Below are 27,665 nucleotides of genomic sequence, written 5' to 3'. Positions count from 1 at the left end.
CTGGGGGCCTTCTGCCTCAGCCCACAGGCAGACCTGGCTGCCACGGTCCCTTTCTGTACACTTCATGGGGTTCCATTTCCATAGGAACCCCCTCGTCAGAGGAAGTTCCCACGCGAAGTGACTGGTGCTGCTGGAACCTTCCAGTCACCCCCATGGCCTGTGCCTGCTCCCACCTCAGCAGTGCTCTGTGTCTCAAGCACCAAGATGCCCGGGAGGGAAGGTCTGCAGGGAGAAGCCTGGGCTTCTTTCCTCCAGGTGGGGACTCAGAAGCCCAGGGCAGGGAGGGCCCCTCAGGGCACAGCCAGCCTCAGTCTGCCAGCTGCTCTGGGCCCCACACCTCTACGAGGCGGGCTCCCCTCACCCTCTGCTATTTCTCAAAAGCTCACTGACAGTCATGTTTCCCTCACAGCCTCTGGTGGGAGGCAGTCATAAAAGCGGAAATGGCACAAAGCTAGCCTGTTATAAAGGGCACTGCCTCTGCAGGTCTTTGTCTGCTCATGGGAATCAGCTCACAGGCATCCCGGATTCCCCATCCTGTCACAGCCTAAGGTGAACGAACTGCATCAGTGTTGGGTCCATCTTCTTGCCTAGTGGGCGGCCTGGCTCTCTGTACAGCAGGCGAAGGTACCACAGAGACAAACCAGCCAAGGCCTTGCCTTCTGCGGTGTTGCGTGGTGACAGCCGGAGCCACCCTGCATCCCCGTTGGTGATCCAGAAACACCCATCACCACCCCAGCCCGACTGCTGGGGTTAGGGAGGCAGCACCTCCAGGACTGGGGGGTCGTGGCTCTACAGCCATGCTGGCTGGGCTCCGAACTTCATTAGGTGCTGAAGCAGGAAAGGCTCAGGGAGCACAGAGATAAGCAGAGCCTCATGGACAGTGGCTGCATCATTCTGAGACCTGTCAAGTCTGATTCACCTTCTGAGGACAAGCAGGGAGAGTTCTGCCCAAACATGACTGGAGGCCACATCTTCCCTGCACTGTCCAGAACTCCCCCTGAATCCAGACAGGGAACCGGCTTGGAGTGCCGGTGGTCACGCCCAGCTCCCTGGGAGCTCTGCAGCCTCACCCAGGGGCCCTAAGCCTCACCCACAGTCCTCTCGCCAGTTTCCTAAAGATGACAAAAGAACGTGAAGTTTCCTCACGAGGCATGAGGGGGCTGACCCGCTTCTCTTCCAGCTGTCTCCTCACATCTGATTAAAATCAGCCACGTGAATAATACGGAGGAATTAAGTTCTCTCTTGACTGAACCGGCTGTTCAAGTCTGTCACTAATCCAACTCTCTCTTGGCTGCTGATCTGTACAGTGGGGTTTTCAAGCCTGGCAGAGTTGCCCCTCCTCCTGCCCACTTCCCCATCACACTGCCAGTTGTTTGTGACAGCCCCCAGGCTATGAAAGGGCAGCACAGGGAACACTTGGCAGGGCTGGACCTCCACACCACCCAAGTTGCATGCAGTGTGACTGGACACCTCCCTTCCAGCTAAAGGAGTTCAGTTTCAGGAGATGCATGTGTCTCGTTAGAAAGACAGGACGCTGGCTCCATCCTCAGGGAGGACCTGGTACTCAGTAGCCTCTCCAGAACCCAGGCGTATATGCAATCTGCAGACTCATGGACCCCTGCTCCCTGGGTGAGGACTTCAGGCAGCCCATCAAGATACAAGGATCTGGCACTACCCACTCCTGGGAAATGGCCCCCAGCAAGTCTGGAAGGCACCTGTGACAAGCACCAAGCTCACGGATCCCTCCAGGCCTGCCCTGCAGTGAAGGCTTCCAGCTACCAAGCTCCTCCAGCAACATTCCCAAGAGTGCCCCCTGCTGGAAAAATACAGACCCCTGGGCTGGCTGCCAGCTCTCTCCTTCCAGCTCTCCTCTAAAAGTCCTTTTTTGGCGGGGGGCGGGGGGGGGGGGGGAATTGTTTCGCAAAGTGAAGGGAGATGAACTAAATGTATTCCAGAACGGAGCCTGCAGCAGCAAGGCTACTTGATTAAGAATGAATTACACTTTCATCAGCACATAAGAGAAAATTGATTCACAAGGCTGCATTGTGATAATCTTGTTCCTAAAGCAAAAGGAGTGGCGTGGGGCTGGGCAGGACAGAGGGCCACTTTGGCTATCGATGACACAGAGAGAGAGAGAAGGAGAGAGGGGGTGAAAGAGGGAGAGCGAGAGCGAGACAGAGGAGAGCGAGAGAAGAGAGAGCGAGAGAGCGAGGGAAGCTCTACAATTAAGCTGGGAGAACAAAACTAATCAGAGCACCAGGATTCCTCCAACTAGTCTCTGGGGGCCTTGCCTCAATCCACTCATCCTGGGGGAGAAGCGAGGAAGTGGGGTGGGGAAGCGTCTAATTCATTTTAAACAATAAGACCCACAACGTTGAGCCCATTTTAGATACTAACCTAATAACTCTCGGCACTGAGACTCTGCCTGTCCCATAAAAACGCAGTGGAATTGAAACGCAAGCCCTAAAATCATGTTACACTTCCTCTCCGACAATACAGATCTTCTGAGAACGGAGGAGCGGGGGAGGGCGCAGATACAAAAGGACGCGCAGATTCTCCACCAGGAGCAGGAAAGTGACAGCCAAATCCAGCAGCAGGAAATTCCAACATAATCTCTGGTTTGGGGTGTGATAAACATCCCCTTCCAAACCGAAGCTGAGGGGGCAGGGCTGGTGAAGGGGGAAAGCTGCAAACTGGCCAGATTAAGCCACTCTGCCATCTTGCTAGTTGACAGCTTGCACCCAAATGCCATCTGGAGATGTGCACAGGGAGAGGGCTGTCCACACACTTATCCCTAAACAGAGGTGGGATGAAGTCCACTGCAATGAACAAATCCAATTTGGTATCAGCTGCTTTACCTGCTCTAGAGAGAATTCTGCTGTGGAAAACCCAGAGGGTGCCTTTGGTTTATTCATCCGTCAGAGACCCAAAGCAGCAGAACGACGCCTGCAAACTGGTGTCTGCTGGTGTCTCGAGCTGCCCAAATGAGGCTGTCTGGGTCTTACTCCATTCCTTCACCTGGAAAACAGACTAATCGGCCTGATTCACCTCACTGGGCAGGGGGCCACCACAAAGCGCTCTGAATGAGCACCTTAGGGAAAAGGGGCAGATATACGGATGTCATTTCGGACCGCCAATATCGGAAGGGAAATCACAGCAAAGATCCTAAGAACAGAACCTCAAGTCCGCAGAATGAGTTTACATCCTGCTGATGCAGTGACCAATCAGGTGCCGGAGGAAAGCTGCACTGAAACGTATCTTCAGCGCTGATGGACCAAATGAGGTGTTTTACTGCATCAAATAAAGCCCACTAATGTCCTCATGCACTTCCGAATGGTGGTAAAATATCCTGGAGGGCAAGGCAGTTTGTGCAGGCTCCTCAATGCTTCCCAAAGGGCAAGTGCCTGACCAGGTAAGAACTACCAGCTGAAGGGAGGGACTGGAGCATGGTCTTTTGGCAAAGAAGCTGATAGAATCTTCTACCTAAAGAGCTACCAGGAACAAGCAAGAAAACTGGACGAGCTCAGCAGTTAAGAGGCACGTGGCCTTCAGGGATGAGCCCAGGCCCAGGTCCAAGATGGGGGCAGCCTGGGTTCAGCCTTCACCTGCGACGCCTCCTCTGTACTTCCCAGGAGCCATGGCCCTCTCTCCTGTGCTCTACATCCACATCCAGTGCCTCTGCTGCTCCTCGCTGACCCCTGTTCTTACCTCTGCCCTGCTCTCACAATAAAGGGAAGGTGCTGGAGCCAGGGCACTGCCTTTCATGTCAGGCAGAGGATGCCCCACCAGACAATGCCAGGTTTCCAAAGCAGACAGAGCCACTTGGGTCTGTGAGCGGGTTCTGGGGGTTGAACACAGGCATTGCAGACTGCCGAGCTGCTCTCGTTCAGGCAGGCAGCACAGACCCAAGGTCACGAGGGAGGCCTGGCTGCTTTAATTGTAGGGGATGCCACCCACGCAGAGTCCATTTCGCCCTGTGATTTATCACTTGCTGGTGTTTTATTTAATTTTCACTTTTTGTCTTTTTAGGGCTGCACCCGCAGCATATGGAGGTTCCCAGGCTGGGGTAGAATCGGAGCTGCAGTCTCAGGCCTACCCCAGAGCCACAGCAACGTCAGATCCAAGCTGTGTCTGTGACCTACACCACAGTTCACGGCAGCGCCAGATTCTTAACTCACTGAGCGAGGTCAGCGATCAAACCTGCATCCTATGGATTGCTCTGAGCCACGATGGTAACTCTACTTCCTGGTGTTTTAAGGATTGTACTTCACTTGGCCAGCCCTGTATGTCTAAGGGGTATCTGTGCAGACTGAAGATGACATTGCGACTCTTACGTCTTCCTGATCCAAGAGAGACAGTTGGAGTTTTGGATAAATGTCAAGGCTCCTCCACCAGCAGAAACCACAGCTGGACCTCGATGGTTCAAACTTTCTAATAATCAAATAAGCTTCTAAGCTCTACGACCCCTCAGATTTCTCATCTGTCAATTGCTTTTGAAATCCTGTGCTTCCTCGGAGACCACAGGCACAAAAAGGATGACAAGTTTGCTGCAACTCAGAGCAGCCCAGGACTGGGGGGCTGAAACAGTGTCTTGAGAGGGATGAAAAAAAGTGCAACTGTGTTTTCACCTCCAGAGCATGCGTGTTGAGTAGTTAAGTCACACTTGGCTACCACCTGCTTCATCTGCAAGGTGGCTCTGAAGGCAAGAGGCTCAAGCCCAAGACACTGTGTCCCCTTCTCCACCCTCAATGAGGACCTCACAACCTCATTCAAAAGACCCAGAATACATGTCACTCTCGCTCCCCTCCTCTGAGAATGTCACGGATCTAGATTCCCAAGGGCAGCTTTGGAACACGAGGGCCACTTGGACACAGACGCAAATGCCAAACCAGTTGCATTGATTACCAATTGGGAGAAAACAGGAATTCAAGGAGTTAAGATTTGCAGGAGGAAAACGGCATACCCTTGCAAACCCAAATCATACAATAGAAAGAATCAGTGGAGTTAATTCTCACTTCTGAAAAGCTCCCTCCCAACACACGGGAAGTCAAACAATTAGTGGACATGCGTGTCACTAGTTGTACCCACATGTGGTGTGTTCCTGGCCTCAGGCTCACAAGCAGGTTTGCTCCTTTGTGTAGTTTTAGGCCCCTGCTGAGTTCTTACAGTGAACTGTTTCCTGTGCGTTACCTCATTTAATCCTTGTAACAATTCAAGGGGCTACGAACCATTTTATTCCCTTTTTACAGGTGAGGACACTGAGACTGAAGAGAAGGTAAGAAGTACAGGGAGAGTTAAGTGGCAGAATAGGAGCAACCCAGGTGGATGCTTCTCAGCATTCCCAAAGGAACATGGTAACCCAACCCCCACTGCCCCGTAAACCAGCCCCAGACGGTCCTGCTGAGGCAGGGTTGGCACCGAGGCCTCTAGGTGAGGCAGGTAGACCATTCTTCCCTTGCAGAAATCTATGATCAAAACCCACAAAAAACCAAACAGAAGTCAATGCAGGCTGGTTCGAACCAAGGTTGATGACAAGACTCAGGACAGTGGAAAGTCTCCGGTTTCCCACTGGTCTGCATTTCTTACCCTGGCGTTTTGAGAGGGGGCTCTAACATTGACATGCTAGGTGCTCATACTTCAGAGCTCACTTTGGCCCAGACTGCAGCAGGCCCAAAGCCAGAGGCACCCCGGCAGAACATGGGGCTGGCCGGCAGTCATTGTCAGTGACCACAGAGACCACCAAAGGCTAGGAAGTGGAAAGTGCACCGAGCTTCATGTGCAGCAAAATCTACTACTATTTATCTGGTGATGCTAACCCCAGCTGTAGGATAATGTGAGAAAAAGAATGTATCTATATATGACTGGCTCACTTTGCTGTACAGCAGAAATTGACAGAACAATGCAAATCAACAATAATTTAAAAAAATTTTAAAAAGCTAACTCCATTTTTATTAACTACAGCTTGGCAGCCGAGTAAAAACAACTGCACATCCAGACATTAAAAAAGAGGCTTCTGTTCATGTTCTAAGAGCAGTACAAGTTTGACTACAAATCAAACCTCATTTGTCTATAATCACAGCTCAGTGAGAACTGACGGTAAGAACCAGGCCCCTGAAGAATCTAAACGTTCTGAATCATTACAGAAAGAAGAAAGATGAAATCATATCAAGGTAGAACAGTATGGCCATACATAAGGCACATCTGACAGCAGAGACTGAAAAAAAAAAAAAAAGGATTTTTTTTGTGTGTCTCTATGCCAGCCACGGGGCCCAGGAAGCCACGGTGGATCTACCCTGGGGTCCTCTGGGGGGCTCGGGGTGCCTGCCTGAGCAGACACTCCACCTGGCCTGCCCGTTCTGGGGCTCATCACACCTGCCCAGCTCTGAGCATGTGCTTCTTGGTGCTGGGGTGTTTGACGCCACAGTGTGGTACGAAAGCTGAAGAAATAGGAGCCTGCTAAATAAAAGTGTCACACACAAATTGTGGTTCACACCGTGGGTTCCTGGAACCACTGACAGATGGAATCCATCTGATAATGAGATCCATCTGGGACTTTAATAGCTAACCTCTCCTGGTTGGATAGCAACCACAGATAGGATCTATCCTATGCCAGATCGCACTTTTTGGTACAAAGCTCCCAAAAGTCTTATTTTATTCTAGGAGCAGAAACCACAGTGAGCACACCGAAGGATACATCCCATGAGGCCGTCCGTCGGGTGTCGGCGGGCTCACTGGCGTGGGTATTACTGGGGGGGTCAGGTGAAGGGCAGAGGCAGGATGTTATTTTATCACCGAGCATAATAAATTTTCTCTGCTGCCTAGGCATATTGGGAGAATAATGAACTGTTGCAGAAGGAAAGCCCCAATCATTCAATTAATTCCCTCCACGAGCACTGACTGCCCGTCTGCTGGGTGCCCACGCCAACCACAACTGCACCCCGGCAGTGCTGGAGCTGGAGCGGAGACGGCATTAGAGCGCTGGCAGACAGACCGGCCGCTCAGGCCGACGCTAATCAGACCCCTGTGCTATTATTGGTTTGCTCTACTTGGAAAGAGGACGGATGCGTACAGAAAGGGAGGCTCCAGAGGAAAAGGAGGAGCAGGGCAGCCCCTTCATCCCATGACCAGAAGTCACTGGCTACAACTGTGGTTCTGTAGAGCTGAAGACCGCATGGAAGGTCTCGATCTCGAGTTAAAAAGACACAGGTCTTCAGAACACCCAGTTCACCCTGTTTCCATGCTAGGGTTATTCGTCTAAGGAGTACGCCACCAAGACAAAGGACTTTAGACAGACCTGACCGGACAAGAAGCCATGACTTTCCCCAGCCCAGCAACGACACAAGATGTGAAGGGCGGCGGGGCCTGCAGCCCCATGACATGCTCTTCAGAACAAGGCAGCCTTCTGGGCCCTTGGAGGCTGGTCTGGCCCCACAGGGCAGACGCCTGCTCTCAGACTCAAAGCATGCTGCGGCCAGTCCCCAGGTGCCACCTGCCCTCGGGAGGGGTTGGTGTGACCCGGGGACAGAGACAGGCAAGCTCATGCAGGGGTTAGTATCACAGAAGGCAGTCCCGTCACCACATACAGAGTACCTGGAATAACCTACTTTGAGGGCTCAAATGCAGATAGGTCTTCTGCCTTGGGCTTGAGGCTAAACCAGCAAAATAAAATGGAAAACAAAAACATACCCTGTGATATCAACAAAGCCACATGTGCCATTTGCAAAATGCTCAGACAGGCCTGAAACTGTGACAAGTAACTACATTTGTTTCTTTTTATGGTTTGGAAACGGGCCTCTCCAGCTTTCAGCACCCCGGGCCCCATGGCCCAGGGCCCAGCTCACCGCAGTAGCGGCAGAGCTGAGCTGCGCCCGGCGCCCAGGGAGGGTGGGTGGGGACGGGAGGGGTCCGAGGCATCTCCTTTGAGGGCCAATCGGCTCGCTGGCCCTGCGTCCTTCTTCCTCTCTGCTCACCAGCCGAGGCCACGCTCCAGTTCCTCTTTCGCTGTTTCAGAATTTGGTTTGGAAGGGAAACCCAGTAAGTTACAGAATCCGGAGGAAAGAAGAACGTGGAAGCTGGAAAAGGTCTCTCCTTCCAGGTCACACTACTGAAAGGAATTCTCTACTTGGTGCCGATACTAAGTGGAGTCAAGAGGGAGGATTCACGGCTTCTGACTCTACCCCTCAACGAAGGCAGCTAGATACAGATCTCCTGGCGTTTTCAGATACAGCTTAACCACTGAAAACAGACAGTCCTCAAGCTGGGAAACCAATTTAAAGACTAAGGTAAAGGGTACAAAATTAGGAGTTCCCGTCGTGGTGCAGTGGTTAATGAATCCGACTAGGAACCATGAGGTTTCGGGTTCGATCCCTGGCCTCGCTCAGTGGGTTAAGGATCCAGCATTGCCGTGAGCTGTAGTGTGGGTTGCAGATGCGGCTTGGATCCTGCGTTGCTGTGACTCTGGCGTAGGCTGGTGGCTACAGCTTCGATTCGACCCCTAGCCTGGGAACCCCTATATGCCTCAGAAGCGGCCCAAGAAATGGCAAAAAGCCTAAATAAATAAATAAATAAATAATTATATCTAACTCTCATCAGTTAAGCTCAATGAACAGTCTTGCCTTATTGACCCCTGTTTTCTAGACGTGAACCTGGCCCTGGGGTAACAGTCAGGAGCAGACATCAGCTGGCAGGAGCAGACCTTTCTGCTTTGCCCAATGTAAGAGAAGTACACTCCTGGGTAGGCAGTCAGTATGGAATGTAACTTCCTCGGAAATGCTGAAAGCTCAAAATATCCATAAAGATATGAAACCGTTGGCAACATAAATGAAGTCTCATCTTTTAAAACGTGAAGGTCCTTCTAGGTATTTCCTTTCAAGTATGAAAAAAAGTTAAAAATTCAGCAGCTCTAGAACTATATAGTCCTTGCCACTTAAAAACACAAAAAGACTAGAGAGAGAGTCCATTCTCAACAGCCTCCCTTTCATTTTGCTTTCTCATTAACTAAGGCAGCTCCCTGGGCAGAACTCCCCTCGGCTTAAAAGACAGAACTGCTTTGCTGCTAAATGATGGATCAAAATCCGTCCTGTAACAGTGATTCATTTCATCAGAGCTTTTAACACAAGCTCCCCTTCCATCAAGCCAATGGGTTCACAGCCATTGGCAGATTAAATTCCCTTTCTGGCGTGAGTCAAAAAATTTCCTCAACTAAGGATATATAAAAAATGACAACAGTCGAATGACAGAGGTAACCAGATGCCAACCTCTCATTTCATTAACGACTGTCAAGATCAGCAAAAGCCCAGCGACTCGGTACCTTTTTAATGGTATTGTGCTTGCTGCTGGTGCCACCCCGGTCAGAGTTCTCGTTGTGCAGAATATCCAGGGCCGTCTCCCTCTCTTTGAGTTTCAAGGCCTCGATCTCTGTCTTGAGTTCATTGAGCTGTTCCTGCAGATGCTTGCTCTTCTCCATATACTCCACTCTGCCAGCAAGAGGAGAGTGAGTCACGGCTTTGGCCAACCGGGAGACGCACTGTGGCTGAGAGGCTCCAGACCCACAGGCTGCTTGGCCCGGGACCCAGGGTCTGCAGCCTGGGGTTCACGTCTCTGCTTGGCCACTCATGGGCTGTGGGAGCTCGAGCTGGTCACTTAACTGCTCTGTTTCCTCATCCATGAAATAGGGACAATGAGCACAGGGCTATCTATGGTCAGGATTAAACAGAAAGAAGTGTAGGAAAGCCTCAGTAAACTCTCATACCAGTTGTAATGAACAGCAGACAGCTTTTAGTTCTGTCCAAAAAACAACTGGAGAAACAAACCTCCTGACATCCTAATCTCCTTGTCTCAGCCCTTCTTGGAGAGGTGATTTCATTCTGGTGACCTCTTCTGATAGGCCTTGGCCACATCCCTACTTGTTTAGGGACATCATCGCCTAAAGATGACAGAGGCTCACTCAGCCAGCACTAGGGAGAGAAAGACGCTCACCCTCCCCTGCAAGCAGATACTGTATCTGTGTGGGTGAACCCCGAGGGCGTCCAACTGCACGGGCATGGCCAGGCAAACCCTGCGACACAGACCCAGGGGATGCTCCACAGCCATTCCCGTGGCTGGTTATGGACTCTGCCCACGTGCGCACAGGCAATGAGTCAGAAAACACAAGCTGTGAAAGCGGGACACTGAACAGGACACAGCCTCACCCTCATCGCAACCAGGTCACGCTGAGCATGCCTGGGAAACAGTGGAGGGCTGGGGGGAACTCAGACCACGGTGCCACAGAGACGAGGGTCCCCTCTATCCTCAGCGCTCAAGCCCAAAGAGACGGCCTGTGGCTGCCCGTGCTGGGCACTGGGAGGGTCATCCAAGGACATCAAACAAGGTGAGAGCACAGAGTCAGACCGGCGAGGGGCCGGATCCAAGCCTGTTCCTCACCAGCTGTGGGATGCTGGGTGAGTGCCTTAAAGACTCGAAATCTGGGTTCTCATTTACAAATGGGAACACCAAACCTACCTTTGAAGTCGGTTAGTGGGAATGAAATGAGATAAAAGCCGAAGGACACTGTCACCCAGGCACCCAATGCCTGGCAGCTACTGTGACTGAGCCCTGGCCAGCTGTGGCACAAGCTGGCTCATTTATCTTTTTTTTTTTTTTTTTTTCCCCCGGTCTTTTTGCCTTTTCTAGGGCTGCTTCTGTGGCATATGGAGGTTCCCAGGCTAGGGGTGGAATCAGAGCTGAAGCCGCTGGCCTACGCCAGAGCCACAGCAACACCAGATCCGAGTTGCGTCTGCAACCTACACCACAGCTCAAGGCAACGCTGGATCCCTAACCCACTGAGCAAGGCCAGGGATCAAACCTGCAACCTCATGGTTCCTAGTTGGATCTGTTAACTACTGTGCCACCCCGGGAACTCCATGGCTCATTTATCTTTGATTAGGGACCTCCTAAGTTGTCCTCTGCCAGGGGGCTCCCTGCCTTCTCAGACCCCCTTCCCTGACCCTAAAGTGAGGGAGGAGAGCAGCTCAGGGCGTGCTGGGGTCAAGCTGGCTGCCGCCCTGGCTGTTTGCTCTTCTCAGCCTGAAGCCTGAGTTCCTTCTCTCTCGCCCTTGTTCTAGACATGGGACCGCCACAGCTCAGCTGCCAGAGAACACAAGTAGGAAACGTGTTCCATCACCAGCTTAGAACACAACCATCATGTTAGCAGCCGTTGGACAGGCTTAGAGACCCCCAACATCCCCTTCTATACTTTAGGTGGGCTTTGGAGCCACTTTAAACTCCAGGTCACTAATCAAGTGTCATTTTTATCCTGGAAGAGTGAATGCTGGCCTGTTGCTCTTCCATTCAGATTAGGAAATTCCTCTTCCAGTGGGTGAGAACGGAGCACACCTTGGCAGGAGTTAGTGACCGGCGGCCCTCCACATCCCCAGGCCCAGATCCACTCATTCTGCTCACCTGCTAGCCATGCAGGATGCAGGGGAGGGGGGGACTACGTACTTTTCTTTCTCTATCTCCATGGAAAGCCGCTTCATGTCCGTATCCTTGAAGTCGAAAGACAGGCTGTCGCCAATGAGGTTGAAGCTTGGTATGTCAGGAGGCAACGGTGCTGGGATGGGGTTCATCGGCTGCGAGAGAGGAATCTCTGATTAGGAGGTTTGGTTTCACAAGACTGGAGGGCCCTGCTGCAACAACCACTGGTCCCTCCAGAGGCCGAAAAGGCTCTGGGCCCAGCGTGCCCACATTGGAAGCAGAGGCAATTAGATTTGTTTTGAAGACTTTCTCCTCCCAGACCAAAGGGTCACCGGAATACAGTCCCAATCTACTTCTCCCACCGTCCCCCCTACAAAATCATAAACCACATCCTTTATTACCCCTGGACCTCTTCACTTCCCATCTCTGTTCCTCTGCTTAAACCACATTGCCTCTCTACACCCCATCTCTCTTTTAAGGCCCTAGAATGTTCTGTCTTCTGATCTGGGGCTGCATACAAGGGTGTGTTGAGTTTGTGAAAATTCATCAAGCTGTACAGTTATCATCTGGACACTTCTCTGTACATATGTTATGCTTCATAAAAATTTCTGAAAATTGGGGCTCTGGGAGCTGCCCTCCTGGTGACAGCACACCCTGGTACCACCTCTGTGGGGAGCATCGGAGCAGAACACCTCACCCAGCTCTTCTATGTATGAGAATTTATTCTACCAATATGTCCAGTGTGTGTGCAAGGGCTTGTGTTCAGGGATGTCCAGTGCAGACTTGTTCATAACTGCAGAGGGAAGAGACTATGTTCCCACACACAGTGGACTGGTTAAATAATCACAATCCTCCATACAATGAAATGTGATTAAAAATGTGATTAAAAGAGAGTTCTCTTATGGCGCAGTGGGTTAAGGATTTGGCGTTGTCACTGCAGTGGCTCGGGTTTGATCCCTGGCCCAGGAACTTCCACATGCCGCAGGTATAGCCAAAAAAACCCCCCATGTACATCTTGGGTGTCTTGCCCAGATGAACCCTCAGACGACTCCAGTCCCAGCTGCCATCTGCCGGCCACCAACAGCCCTCAGAGATCCCCAAGGAGGGATCATCGGCCGTGAGAGAGAATGACAAATGGTTGCCTTGAGCTATGTGGCTGGTTAGGTGTGGCTGTCACACAGTAATGGATGACCAGAACAGATGTCAGAAGCAACTGCTCACACTTCCCTCCACCTCAAACCCGAGCGGCTCTGCCTCTAAGCCCTGTGTACCTCTTGGCCGAGTGCATGTCCATGTGCTGGCCTGGAACACACTGTCGTCTCCATCCCCCCACCCAGCAGGTTCCTGCTCACCCTTCAAGAGTCAGCAGGCGCTTCCTGAGCCTCCCTGTGCTGTCAGGCTGGGCTAAGTTCTCCTCTGGGTGCCTGGGCACCCATGTCTATACAGACCCCAACCTGCCTGCAAGAGTCTGCTCAACTGAATGCACAGGGGAAAGGAAGGGATGAGGCATCTCTATTCATCCAGTGACATGGCAGCCTGCCTCCTTGTCCCCAGATTGAGGCTGGAAGCTGGGTTCTGCGTGGTCATGGCCCCCTCTGAGGGCCCATGGGACCCTCCCCAGGATCACAGTCATGGCATCTAGTCATACAGTAGTTGGAGATTACTTTCAGCTTGGCAGTCAGAGGCCAGAGAAAAAGTTCTCTCGAGGATAATCTGGGACCACATTTCTTAGAACAAGAAAAGCATTTCAGAGTTTGAAGAGGCCCCGCTGCCTGTTATCTAGGCAGCCAGAGAGCTGAAGAACCAGTCCAAGGCCAAGTGGCAGACCAGGTGCCACCCTGTCCTTGACCACAGGGCTCTGCACTGCTCACTCTGTTATATGGTTGCTTAAAAGTCACCCCAAAGGCCCTGCTGGGGAACTGGAGAGCTGGGAGTGCAGGGACGGCTTTGGGGCCAAATGCCCCCCAACTGCGCTCACCGGATACGTGGGCTTGGTGGTGATTTCCAGAAGCTTCTGCTTGGCTCTTCGCTCTGCCTCACGGGCTTCCTGCAGGTCCTGCTTCAGCTGATCGGCCTCCTTGGCCCTGCAAGGAGAGGAGGAGTCATCAGCTCCACAGAAGGTGACAGGAGGACAGAGACCCCTTTGCTCTCTTCCCCCTCAGAGAGGCGGGAGCTGGGTTAACCCTGAGGATGGCACCAGACCAGGCAAACATACAGAGTGGAGGGCGAGGGGCATTTACACGAAGTCTGAACTTTTGAGTCAGGGACGTATTCCTGGGAATTGTTCATTTCAACTGACTTCCAATTTAAATGGTGGTGAGAGGAGTCAGGGACGAAGAGGAAGAAGTCGGGGAGGGGCTCGCAGCATTCTCGGCTTCTTTCTGGGTGAGGGTGGGCGGGACAAAGGCCTTACACTGCTTCGCAAAGGGCAGGATGTGGAAAAACGGATTCTTCCTGGCCCAAATCAAATAACCTCCTCAGGCAGGAAGACAGGCACAAGGCCTAGAGCCTCACACATAGGACCCAGCAGATGCACCACTCGCGGGAGAGGTGACCACACCCAGAAAGAAAGGAGCCCTGAACAGGGCAAGACACCTGAACCACAATCCCAGAATGACATGCAGAGTGGAGAGGAAACTGCAGTGACTACATTTTGGTAGTGAAACGCCAAATTCAGGTGTTCTAAATGCAAGACCAAATGCCGTGAGGAATGAGACCATTTATGTGACGGCTGCAGGACCAGGACAACCCAGGAGCAGAGCTCAGATTCCAGTCCCATCCTGCAGCCCGTGGCTCCACCTTCTCCTCTCATCTGTAGGGACGCTAACGGTGAACAGAGGCTATTTCCCCACAGCCCCCAAACATAAAGGGAAAAGGAGCACATTGCCTAAGTGTAAGGAGAGCCTCTTCACATCTCAGCTAAAAGCAGTCTGGGTGCGGATGAGCCCAACTCTCAGAGGGACAGGGTCTGATCACAAGGCACAACCCAACCAGGATCCACTGGACAAGAGAACTGCCTTCCTGCACCCTTCCAGCTCCAGCCCCATCCACCTGTCTCGGAAGGAGCCTCTGCCCAGCCCCGGGAGATGGACAGGAGCAGAGGTCAGCTGCTGACAGGCTCTCCTCAGAATAGGATCCCCCCTCTGACCTCCTCTCTGACTCCTCAGCCATCTTCAGCGCCAGCACCTCGGCCTCCAGCACCTTCTGCTCCATCAGGCGCTTCTCTTCCTCTGTCCGGATGGCTGTGGCTTTGATCCGCTGCATCTCCTGTTCGGCCTCTGCTGCCTTCTGGGCCAGGAGCTTCGCCTCCTCCTCAGTGATCTGGGCCTTTTCTGCCAACAGGTCGGCTGTCTCCTCGGACCGCATCTGGGGAGAAGAGCATGGTCATTGGGGACGGGGGCCGTGGGCTGTAATCCTGCCCATATCAGGCCTCACATACTCAGGTCTGCAAGAACCAGAGCCTGGGACCCCTCCGGACACTGCCACTGAGCACCTCTCAGACCACACCCTGGCAGCAGAGGACAAGCCACACCCTTCAACTTCTCAGAGGCCCTTCAGGGTCCATCTACGGGGCCCACTTGAGCTGAGGCCACATTTTATGAGGGGGGAAAACCAACTTAACTCTGTCCTTTCTCTTTATGTAAGTGGTTCAGAACCAGCAGAGATTTTGCCCCCTGGGGACACGTCACAACGGCTAGAGACATTTTTGATCATCACAATGGGAGGTGAGGTGGAGCTACTGGCATCTAGTGGGCAGAGGCCAGGGATATGGCTAACAGCCCTTGGCGCACAGGACAGCCCCCCACAGAGGATGAGCTGACCCCGACATGGGGTGTGCCAAGAAGTCCTACGGGAAAGGGAATCCACAGTGAGTGGAGTTTGGGGGCTCTGGGAGGTTGAACTCAACCTAAATCTGCTCCTGGAAACAAAGGTGCAAAGACAACAATTTTTTTTAAAGGGTAAAATTTCAAAGCAAATGTTGCTAGTCCATGGTCCTCAGGGGCCTAACTCCAGAGCCCTGGGGAGACCGTGCAGCTTCCTGGGACTCAGAACCCCCAGACATCACCAGGGCTTCGTTGGCCATCGTCGCCTCCTCCTTCATCTGCAGCAGCCTCCTCTCCAGCTCATCCCTTGTGCGTTCGGCCTCCTCCCTCATCTGCTTCTCTCGAGCGAGGCGCTGCCGCTCCATCTGGGGGAATGAGTGGTCATCAGTCACGGGGCCCTTGGCCTATGGTGCCACAGATCCAGGGAAGACTGGTGCCAGGGTCCTCCCTTTGGGGACAATTTTCTTCCCTGCACATTAGGTCCCAGTGTCACTCTCCTTGCCTCCCTCCCTCCATCCTTCCAAACCAGCTGTGGAGTTGAAAGCCTGCTCCTTGAAGAAACAGCTAGTGGGAAATGAACAAACAACAGAACACAGAGGCCAGCCTCTACCGGGCTGGAAGGGTGCATTGTTACATGCAGGAGCGGAAATGGCCACCTTGCCATTGTGCCTTTGTGCTGCAAGACTCAATGGCTTTACCCTGAAGCTGACAGGACACAATGCTGGCTCCTTTTCTCCAAAGAGCAGCTCCAGAGAGAGACAAGATGCGCCACCTCTGTTTCTTATCTATACGGACTCCCCCCCTCTATAATCTCATCAACAATAGCTCCACTCTTGCCTCTGACCCTCAGAAAAGATGGAATCGCTCCGTGTGATGCATCAATAGCTCACACATTGTATTTCACAGAGGGGAGCCACAGCAGCCCCACATAGACCCACACAGCCTCACGTAGGCCTGCGACAGGAGGAAGCCGGGCAGGGAACGCAGCCCGCTCCTCACGGCACCAGCACTAAGCCACCGCCAGTTCCCTTGCCTTCTGGATCACTGTGTTAATTGGGCCACATGCCGAGCTTAATAAGGGGAACAAGCACAGGACAAGCACTATTCTCTGTGATCCTAGGGCTCTAGCCGAGTTCAGAAAGCAGAAGCCAGAAGTGACCACTGCACTATTTTCTTCCTTAAATAATTAAAACACGTTTAATTACTTCTTGCTTCAATCTTCTCCCAAACACTAGATTTCTAAGATTGCTGCCTTTTCTAAATACTATGCCAAAAAAATTGCAATGGACCTCAAAGGAATAATGCAAAGACAAGCAACAAAATACTGTAAATTCTTCTCCCATTTTCCTCTAGCAGGTCAATGAAAAGCCTGGCCAATCTGTCCTCTAATTCCTACCATATTATAATTTCCTTTAGGTGAATGACTCTTGTTCTCCACTTGAAAAAAAGCCGACCATCCCTTTCTGCCCTCAGCAGCCCACCTTCCCTGAGATGTCCACCCCAATAATAAGGGACCTCCTGTTGGCAAAGCGCTTTCAGCTCATGAAGACGTAAGTCCAGGTACGTTGTGTCCTGTGGCTTGAGACACAGAAGAGAGACCATAGCTTCACCTGACAGATGAGAACACCAAAGTCTGGAAGGTAAGTCATTCACTGGCTTCATGTGCTAAAATTCATATCTGGCTCCAAGGTCAGGGTCTGCACTGCTGGGCCATGGAGCCCCGGACCTGTGGCTGCCAGAGGCCAAGAAGGTGTGTTCTCCATTCTACAGGTGGGGCGGGTCAGGCGTGTGTTCATGCTGTTCTCTGCACAGCCCAGAGGCTTACACGTTCAGATCTCTCTCGGCTAAGCTTTGCTCTGCCGATAAAGAGGTCAGAGAGGGCTCTTCTTGAAGTTGTCACTATGACCCTGTGCTGGCCTGGGACCATCTCTTTGTGCAACAAAGACCATTCCACCCCCCAAAACATCCCGAAGAGCACATTTGTGGCCTACTGTCCCAGAAAGCAAAGAGATGGAGCGCCACAAGCACAATGGATCACACTGGGCACTTCGTTCTGAACCTCAGGGCTGGGAGCAGCCTCATTGGAAGACCCAAATTAGAGAGCTGCACACAGACTAATTATCACCCCTCTGAGGTCCCAAGGGCAGCCGACTACAACTGCTGCTGCTCTGTTTCGTAGTTTGTCCAAAACCACAGTTGATATTCTCAGCGGCGAGGCTCAGATTAGCTGTGTGGATTTCGGTGAGTCGAAAAAGTCTCTGAGTAGAAAACAATGAGCAGGTCGTCTGGCCCACTGATACGAGCTGCCGGCACCGCCCGAGGCGGGTGATGTGCCGCCAGGGCTGACCTGCTCTGGGGAAGTACGGCCGGAGCCTAATTAGCATTCCAGAGGCGGGCGCCGAGATGCTGCCATGCATTCCATCACCAGCTAATTAGAAAAGGAGAAGGCCGGGCACAGGAGACAGGCAGACAGAAAGAACAAGAGCTCAGCTGCACGGACGAGAAGTGGATGGATGGATGGATGGATGAATATATGTGGGCTTGGCTGGCTCTGCCCAAACCTGCATTAATCACACTTCACTTTCGTGGAGAAAAAACCAGGGCCGTGTTGTTGAGATACGCCGTTAAGGTTTTTTCCTCATTTCCACAGCTGACATCCCATCATCATTTATTCATCAGCCAATAAAGATCCAATATGTTTAAAATAAAGAGTGGGGGGAGTTCCCTTTGTGTCTCAGCAGCTAATGAACCCGACTAGGATCCACGAGGATGGGGGTTCAATCCCTGGCCTCGATTACTGGGTTAAGGATCTGGTGTTGCCATGAGCTGTGGTTCAGGTCGCAGATGTGGCTCAGATCCCATGTTGCTGTGGCTGTGCTAAAGGCCAACAGTTGTAGCTCTGACTCAACCCCTAGCCTGGGAACCTCCAAATGCCACAGGTGCAGCCCTAAAATAGCAAAATAAATAAATAAATAAATAAATAAATAAATAAATAAAATAAGAGTAGGGATGTCCACGGCCAAAGGACTCCTGTCAGCTCATGACTGTGCCCACCTCCTGGCCAAGACCAGTCCTGCTCACCTGCTTTCTGGCCTTCTCCTCCCTGGCCTGGGCTTTCATCTGCTGAACTTCCAAAGAATCAGCCTTCCTCCTCCTCATAAAAAGGTCGTGGTTTCCGATACACAGCTGGAGAATCTGTGGCCATGAAAGAGAAGAGGTATTACACCCACATCCTGACCTCACTGCTACAGCTCAGTGGCTACAGCGTCTCAGTGTGGGGGGAAACACCACCGTCCTTCCTTCGGGCTCTGGGCCTCAGCTCTAGAGACGCAAAGTAAGGACACCTGGGTGACAATCAGAGTAAAGAGAGGAAGGGGCAACGTTGTAGCTTGGTTTCCCATGCACCCCACTCTGCAGAGGCGGGTTGGGGCTCACCGACCTCGGGAGACAGGAAAGCTCATTCAAGAGGCTGGGCTAGGGTAAGAGGCTATTCATCCATCACTCAAAAACTCAGCTCCAGAGGGATTAAAGCCTTAAGTGCAAAGATCAAGCCCTGGAAATTCCTAGGAAAGATGCAGAATAACCCTAGTCTATTTTTTAAAGCTGGGTGGTAGGTAAGTAGCTATTTATTTCTGTCATTCTTTATACCTCGTATATACATTATACTTATCCTTACATGTGTCTGTCTGACATACTTCAATAAAAATAACTTTTAAAAATTCTTCAACATAAAATTTAGGTTTGGTTCTTTTCTTTTTGTCTTTTTAGGCACATGAAGGTTCCTGGGCTAGGGGTCAAATTGGAGCTGCAGCCACTATCATTCTATACTTCACAACCCGTCCTTCTGCTAGTGTTTCAAAAAGGGCTTTCAGGAGTTCCTGCTGTGGCTCTGCAGGTTAAGAACACAACATAGCGTCCATGAGGATGTGGTTTAATCCCAGGCCTTGCTCAGTGGGTTAAGGATCTGGCGTTGCCACAAGCTGCAGCACAAGTCGCAGATGTGGCTTGGATCTGGTGTTGCTGTGGCTGTGGTGTAGGCTGGCAGCTGAAGCCCAGATTCAACTCCTAGACCAGGAACTTCCATATGCCGCAGGTACGGCCACAAGAAGAAAAAAAGGGGTGGGGACTTCCAATTTCTCTGAAAAACCACAGTTCGTAATAAAAAGCAGGATCTCAACTTACCAGCTTATTAACACGAAGCTTTGAGGAGTTAAATTTGAAGACATCAATTTTCTTATCCAAGGGCTTAATAGTAAACTGAAAGGAAGAAGCAGAAAACAGGTTCAGTCTGACAGCCTAGAACATTCCCACCAACTGGGAAATTCCACAAAAGCCACAACTGCCTGGGTAAAGATCCTGCATGAGGTTGTGTCTTGGCCTGGCTTCCTGGTGCCCAGGAAGTTCAGGATCCGAAGGTGGGTTCTCAGCACCATCTTCGGCTTGAAAACCCAACACACAGACCCTTGATGGGCCTGACCTTGAAGCCAACACTGGGAGGGCCACCTCGGACTCTAACGCAAGAAAGACTTGCCAAAGACGTTTGGGGAAGACATCATCTTGGAAATTTCTTTCACAGGCTATACTCTCCAACAAGGGGTTAGAGGACAGAAAAAGACCCTTTGTTTAGCTTTCGGTTGAGCGAACTGAGAAGCAGTACTGCTTGTGTGTCGTCTGCTACTTATGAATTTCAGGACTTATTTTTGGCCTTGCTGTCAACCCCCTGCACGGTCAGTGAGAAACCTCAAGGAATGGGGAAACCACCACGGGCGCTGCACCTCGCCCAGGCTCTCGCACACAATCAATGGATCACTTAAAATAAACCAGCATTTTTGTTTTGACAGCACGGCTGTTGCACATAACGACCAGAACTGCTTCCCATCATGTCACGTCAGCTTGAGGCCCTCTCGCTGTGCAAGTGGCTGACATAATGGAACACAACGGCGCCTTGCCCCAGGAGAGGGACCATTAGCGTTTACTGTGGCGGGCTGGACGAGGGGAGACTTCGATCCTTGGCTTCTGTGAAGGATGAGTGTTTGGGGAGCCTTTAGCATGCAAATTTGTGGATGTGCAATAAACCAGCTTTATGAAATTAGAGATGAAAACCTACCATACCGCGGCACACCTACTGCTGTAAGTCACCTGGAGCTTTCAGTTCACTGATTTAAAAAGGAAATACCAAAATGCTCATCTTCTGGGCTACTTACAAAAATCTGAAAGCCAGAATGTTTTGAATTTAGGAAGCTCAATCTGTCTCATCAAGTATGACCAAGTGGATCTCAACCACGTATTGGCAACTGGGGGCCTGGTGTTCCTTTCCTCGAGGAAAGAGAAAACAGGAAATCTGCTCAAGGTGGGGGCTCTGCAGGCGAGCACAGGAGCCGTCTCTGTTACTCACTCCATGCTCGGCCTGGTTGTGCGGGCGCCAGCACCTCAGCACTGCCTGAGGCCCCAAATTTCAGGACTCAATCTTTCTGGAAATGCAGGGGATGTGGTCTTGGGGAGCCTGGAGCCTGGGCCCTGTGACTTCCCTTACCAGGCACAAATCACTTGACCCCTCTGCATCCTTGCTTCCTGAGGTGACACAGAGCTAACCAGGACACGACCACTATTCTCGCAGCAGTGTTCCTGTGAAGCCTGAATCAGAGTCAGAGAGAAGGTGCTGGCAGGCGGAAAAGCACCGCATCATCACTGCCTCTGTCACCCGCCCTCACACTGCAGTTGAGTGGTTACTTGACTGTTACTTTCTTGAGGGCTGAAGCTGGATTTTCTACATCTTTGTTTCCCTCCACCTCAACAACACCTAACACTAAGCAGATGCTCAATAACTCCCCTTTTTTTTGTTTTGTTTTTGTTTTGTCTTTTTTTGTCTTTTGAGGGCCGCATCCGCAGCATATGGAGATTCCCAGGCTAGGGGTCTAATTGGAGCTGTAGCCACCAGCCTACGCCAGAGCCACAGCAATGCCAGATCTGAGCCATGTCTGCAACTTACACTACAGCTCCACGGCAATGCCAGATCTTTAACTGATGAGGCCAGGGATCGATCCCGAAACCTCATGGTTCCTAGTCAGATTTGTTTCCGCTGAGCCACGATGGGAACTCCTTAATAACTCCTTTAAAATTAACAATGAATGAATGAATGGATATAGGATTGCAGCATTTGGGAAAAGTCACCATTCTGTATAGTAATATTTGAATTCGTTCCAGTTATTCAAACTTAATTATTCTTGAATTTGTGTAAGACAGCCTGATAGCCTTCTTTATATCATTGCTGCCATGTATATATTATATGTGTAGTACACACATGCCTTCATATATGTATGTATGGAGATACATCTATACCCCCATCACATACATGAATCAAGCACTGGACACAGAGGGTTTAATATATGTCACACTTAAAATACAAAGAGAATTCTTCTGTGACCTACACCACAGCTCATGGCAATGCTGGATCCTTAACCCACTGAGCAAGGCCAGGGATCGAACCTGCGTCCTCATGGATGCTAGTCAGATTCGTTAACTGCTGAGCCACAACGGGAACTCCCATAAAGAGAATTCTCACCAGAAATAGAAAGCCAGACAATAAGAAAGGGTTACTTTCTGGTTTGTTTACTGTTCTTTGGGGTTTAGTCCTGACAAGTTGAGCTTCCCAGCCCCTTGTTAGTCAGCAGCAGGGTTTAGTGATGCTATTTGAAGATAGGATGCCAGTACTGTTCTGTAAACACTGTAAAAATCAACAACCAAAAACCCAAAGCCTGGGAATTAAAGGATTTTACTGATAACAAGGAGCACCTGGCTGGGGACGCTCCCAAAGGAGGAGAGAAAGGGAGAGACCTGCTGGCGTGTCCGCAGCAGGACATGCCCTACCTCCTTGTCGCTGTACGAGATGTTTCGGATTTCATTCCATGGGAAGGAGATCTTGGGGGTCAGCCTGTTCTCAGGGTCATAAATATGAAGCCCCAAAGCATCCACTCCAAGCAGCAGCTCCGTGCCCTTTTTATTCTGTAGATGCGACAAAGAACAGCCACCATCAGCTCCAGCTGAGGCTCAAGATTTATTCAACTTGTATTCCCAAAGAACCTGGCACAGACTGTTATGTATGACAAGTTTCAACAGATCCCAACAGAAATCACAGCTGTCTTAGAGCCCAGGGGGCCTCCAGGTTCCTAAACTGGGACAAGCAGAGGCAAAATGATACCATTTTTGTGACTCACGTGTCCCACAGAAGGGTCACTGGGGGCTTCTGTCATATCACTGCTTGAAGGCTAAAGTAGGGGTAATTGAAGCGTTATGACCACTAATTAACCAGCTTATCACAGATACGGGGTAAAAACCTGTAGGATTCAACATCTCTTATATTAAAAGAAAAGGCTGTTGTACCACCAGAAAGAAAATTCTGGTTTTTACGTCAAAATGTAACTTCAGCGTGACAAAGCCATTCTAGTAAAGGGTTACTGCAGAGTCCAGGCAGTGGGGATAGAAGGCACTCACTGTAAAAATCAACTTGCCTGTATGTCTGAAATTCTTTATAAAATGTTGGAAAAAAAATATAAAAATGAACTGTATAGAAACTGTCCCTTAGTAAAGCTGCTTGTAAAACTGAACTGATTGACGGGTATGTAGGCTATACTTCTGACGGCAGTCTGGTCAGCAGCCAGAGCCCGAAGTCATTGACCTGTGTGGGCCCAGAGGCCATGTCCTTGGGCTGCAGGCCCACCCACATGTGCTATGGTCTGGCCCTTGCAGGACGGTGGAAGGATTCTCTCTTTACAAGGACCCCGTGCTGACGATGAGGAAAATGACAACAAGGAAATGGAACCGAGACTCAAGAGCAGGAAAATAGATCTGCAAACTCAGAAGGGGCCTGGACTGTGATGAGAAGGACCTGGCTAAAAGCAGGTGCCAGATGGAGAAGTGAGCACTCCAAGATAAATCTTTTTACTCCCACCCTGCGGTCAGGTGTGATCAACAAACCATGACAGAGTCCTCTGCTCAAGCTGCAAACCTCTTAAAACTACTATGTTAACACAAGCGAGTCTTTGTGCTTTAAAAACCTACAGCACATTTTGGAAAAACAAGATATTTCATTATGCCTCTAGCTTAAATTTAAAAAAAAATGGATTTCCCCCGTATGCCTCCTATCATTATGACTCCAACACTTCTATAGAATACACACAGAGCGGTGGGGACTCAAGCAGCCCACTTTAAACTGTTCTAAGCACACATCTTCCTTTGCTGAGAGTGAGATTTCAGGAAGTTTAACACAAAAGACACTAAAATATCCATTAGCCTTATCTACATTGTGCTGCAACAGGAGAGCCACACTTGCACAAAACAGTATGCTTTAGTCGGACTGCTATAGAAATATTCCCCCATAAGAAGCTTTTTTTAAGGACTATAAAACACCAGTTCTATAGAATGCAAGTGAGGGGGTGAGAGGAGTGGTATTGACAAAACCACAGAAATGTGGCAAAACAATCTGACCTTAAGGAAACCAAACAATTAGCAAATATAAACTAATAAAATTTCAGAAAACAACCTTGTGCATTATTATGGAAAATCTTTTAGGTATTTGTATACTGTAGGAAATGACATAATTTTCAGTGTCTTTTATTTTGTGCAAAGTAATCCATTAAAAATATGTATTTAGAAAACAAAGTTGAAACCTATCCCTAGGATATTTAAAATGTGTTTCAATTTCCCCAAATTTAATACAAAATTTATAGGAACCCCAGAAAGAAAAGCAAACCTTAACTATGATTGTAAAGGTAAAGAACCACTGTGGATGATTGTTTTAATGCCTGTTCATCCACAATTTGGAACTGGCAATGAAATACTTGAGCAAATTGCATGAATACCTTTGGAAGGAGCCTTGGAAGAAAGGCCCTCAAAAGGCTGGCTGGGGGCTGAAAACCAATGCTCCTCTGTGTGCAGAAGCACTGGATTCCCAGAGGACAGTGGACTATTAATGGTCTGAATAGAAAACCAATTAGCCTGCTGAGGAGAGTCCCCACCCAAATAAGCCAGTAATCTAGCAAAGCAGCTTTCCTCTCCTAGTGTCCTGCCCCAGGGCAGGGGGGTGGGGGCTAATTTACAGGTGTTCCCGAAGGTTGAGTTCTCACAGAGCCAGAAAATAAGCAAATGTTACACCAGAGCATTCAGACAGGTTTCTGCGGAGACAGGACCAAGCCCCCCTGAGGCTCGACTGACACTTAATTACCTAGAATATAATTAAAGTCCAAAAATAGAAAACGAAGCTCTAGGACCCTCTCCCCTTCCTGACCAATGAACTGTTTACGGGCTGAGGAAGGACCCATTTTAGCAGCAGTCTATACTCCCCCATTCAGTATCCATATACATGGGGAACTCAGGCTTCCACACACCCGGATTGTAAAGTAGTTCACACCGTACATCTCCAGGTCCTGAGCGATCTTCAAATATTCCATTTCTGCTTCGTCCCTGCAAGAAGAATGAAAGACACTGTAACAGGGGTTGGGAAAACCAGAGGGCGCACCCGCCAGGCTGAGCTTCGCACCTGCCAGAAGATGCAAACCCTGCAGATACCCACCAAGCTGAGTCTGTTAACCACACCGAGGTCAAGCAGAATTTCCCATCCCCATGAACACAAGAGAACAGATTCATTACACTGTCTCTTGGCTTCAATTTCACGCTTTGCCCTTGGTAAATAGTGACACCCGTCTCGAGTAATTCAAGGAAAGCACGTGTTATATCTGCTCCTGCAAATGGATTTGGAATGTTCAAATTTTATTTTAGCTGTTGCTTTAACTGGGTACTTTCTTCACCTAGAAGGTTTTGGGAGTGACACAGCTCTCTCTGGAAGCACCTGAGAGCTGCCTTTCTGACTTTATTTCTCTGGGTGTCATTGGATGTTAAGGTACCTCCCTGATTTTATTCCTTTGGATGTTGCTGTAAAACCCAAGCCAGGTCAGACTTAAAGGAAGCTCTTGAAGTAGCCAAGACTTGCAGAAAATTCCCAAACTGTTACAGTATTGAAATATTTTAACTCATCTCCCTATGACCTTGGCTTCTGCTTTCTTTCTGATCTCAAAATGGTCTCAAAGGCATTTGAAAAATTCAGCCTGAGAGGACACTGTGATTGCAAGCAGGTGGAGCAGCTAGAAATCACACACACATTGCTTTGGAGAATTGGTTGACGTTATTTGCAAAGGCAAAAACGGAGCCAACCGGACAACCTAAATGTTCATCGCTAGTGAATAGTGATAGACTAGTGTGGTTTATTAATATAGTGGAATTCTACACAGCAATGAAAATGAAAAGCAAAAATAAAAACCACTGATACAAACCACAAACCCAAATCTAACAATATGACACTGAATAAAAGGCACAAATAATAGAAACTGACTGACTGCATTTACATAATGTTTAAAACAGGCAAAAAAGACAACAAAACAGGCAACACTAGAGAGTTCCCATTGTGGTTCAGCAGAAACGAATCTGACTAGTATCCATGAGGATGCAGGTTCGATCCCTGGCCTCACTCAGTGGGTCAAGGACCCAGAGTTGCCATGAGCTGTGGTGTGGGTCACAGACTCGGCTTGGATCTGGTGATGCTGTGGCTGCAGTATAGGCTGGCAGCTGTAGCTCTGAATCAACCCTTAGCTTGGGAACTGCTATATGCCAAGGGTGCAGCCTTAAAAAGCAAAAACAAACAAAACGGTCAACACTACTCCATGGAGTTGGATTCAGGAGAGCAGTTACTCTGGGGAGGGAGGAGGAGGAGTTATGGGGACCTGTGTTTTCTTGTCACCTGGTGTTTTCACTTTGTAATAACCCATCAAGAGGTATATTTATGACTTGTCCACTTTTTTATATGCTTAAAAAATTTTTTTTGGCCATGCCCATGGCATGCAGAAGTTCCTAGGCCAGTGATTGAATCTGTATCACAGCAGTGACAACACGAGATTCCTTTGTTTGTCTTTTTAGGGCTGCACCTGCAGTATATGTAAGTTCCCGGGCTAGGGGTCCAGATGGAGTTGCAGCTGCCGGCCTATGCCACAGCCACAGCAATGCCGGATCTGAGCCGCGTCTTCAACCTATACCACAGCTCATGGCAACACTGGATCCTTAACCCACTGAGCAAGGCCAGGGATTGAACCCACTCCTCATGGATCCTAGTCAGGTTCCACGAAGGGAACTCCAACACTGGATTCTTAACCTGCTAAGCCACCAGGGAATTCCTGGTGTACTTTTTTTAAAAGTTGGGAAAAAAAAAAAAAAAAAGAAGAAGCATGTGACAGGGAGTTGATCTGAAGAGAGAAAAAAAAGTTAAAGGCTAATGAAAAGATGATCGGAGTTCCCGTCGTGGCACAGTGGTTAACGAATCTGACTAGGAACCATGAGGTTGCGGGTTCGGTCCCTGCGCTTGCTCAGTGGGTTGAGGATCCGGCGTTGCCGTGAGCTGTGGTGTAGGTTGCAGACGTGGCTCGGATCCCGCGTTGCTGTGGCTCTGGCGTAGGCCAGTGGCTACAGCTCCGATTAGATCCCTAGCCAGGGAACCTCCATATGCCGCGGGAGCGGCCCAAAGAAATAGCAAAAACAAAACAAAACAAAACAAAACAAAAAAAAAGAAAAGATGATCGATTCCTAAAGTGATCGGGAAAATGCTAATACTTAAGATACAAAATTTCACCCTGCAGATCACAAAAATCAATTGGTAAAAAGCAGTGTCGGGGAGAAAATGGGTGGGGAAAATGTGTTCACATGCTGCCGATGAGCGTGTAAATAGGTACCATCTTTTTGGAGGCCAATTTAGAGACACCTGTCAAGACCCAAAATGCTCACATTCTTGGAGTTCCCGTCGTGGCGCAGTGGTTAACGAATCCGACTAGGAACCATGAGGTGGCGGGTTCGGTCCCTGCCCTTGCTCAGTGGGTTAACGATCTGGCGTTGCCGTGAGCTGTGGTGTAGGTTGCAGACGCGGCTCGGATCCTGCGTTGCTGTGGCTCTGGCGTAGGCCAGTGGCTACAGCTTCAATTTGACCCCTAGCCTGGGAATCTCCATATGCCGTGGGAAGCGGCTCAAAGAAATAGCAAAAAGACAAAATAAAATAAAATTAAATTAAATTAAAAAAAAAAAAGCTCACATTCTTGACTCAGCAACTCCTCTAAAGAAGCTATCTTCAGGGAGTCCCCATTGTAGCTCAGCGGGTTACCTGACTAGTACCCATGAGGATATAGGTTTGATCCCTGGCCTCGTTCAGTGGGTTAAGGAGCCAGCGTTGCCATGAACTGTGGTGTAGGCTGGCAGCTGGAGGTCCAATTTGACCCTAGCCTGGGAACTTGCATATGCAGTGGGTGCGGCCCTAAAAAGCAAAAACAAACAAACAAAAAAAAAACCTATTCTCAG

At 49.9% G+C, this 27,665-nt stretch overlaps 1 protein-coding gene across 11 annotated transcripts in view; it reads right to left on the bottom strand.

Moving 5' to 3' along the window:
• NF2 (NF2, moesin-ezrin-radixin like (MERLIN) tumor suppressor) overlaps positions 1–27,665 on the bottom strand; it is a 72,628-nt gene that overhangs the window by 5,188 nt on the left and 39,775 nt on the right. For 2 of the 11 annotated variants that reach the window (XR_014825860.1, XM_013983029.3), the window contains exons 7-16: positions 24,662–24,737; positions 22,146–22,280; positions 19,461–19,535; positions 18,360–18,473; positions 15,521–15,643; positions 14,603–14,820; positions 13,433–13,538; positions 11,482–11,609; positions 9,311–9,476; positions 7,591–7,649 (exon numbers count right to left, since the gene is read on the bottom strand). Coding sequence is in view for 5 of the 11 variants with exons in the window: in XM_013983029.3 (XP_013838483.1) it covers positions 7,614–7,649; positions 9,311–9,476; positions 11,482–11,609; positions 13,433–13,538; positions 14,603–14,820; positions 15,521–15,643; positions 18,360–18,473; positions 19,461–19,535; positions 22,146–22,280; positions 24,662–24,737 (1,177 nt within the window). In the remaining 6 variants the exon portion in view is untranslated. The remainder of the gene's footprint in view (positions 1–7,590; positions 7,650–9,310; positions 9,477–11,481; positions 11,610–13,432; positions 13,539–14,602; positions 14,821–15,520; positions 15,644–18,359; positions 18,474–19,460; positions 19,536–22,145; positions 22,281–24,661; positions 24,738–27,665) is intronic. The other 9 variants (XR_014825859.1, XM_005670787.4, XR_014825858.1 and 6 more) reach the window with 5 other exon arrangements.

The sequence above is a fragment of the Sus scrofa genome, chromosome 14 (assembly GCF_054392235.1).
Source record: "Sus scrofa isolate SSC_HxYL_T2T_F1_AM1 chromosome 14, Sscrofa_HxYL_maternal_Yorkshire_Landrace_v2.0, whole genome shotgun sequence".
NCBI classification, from domain to species: Eukaryota; Metazoa; Chordata; class Mammalia; order Artiodactyla; family Suidae; genus Sus; species Sus scrofa.
Note: the sequence above shows the minus strand (reverse complement) of the source record. Positions and strands in the feature narration are given on the sequence as shown.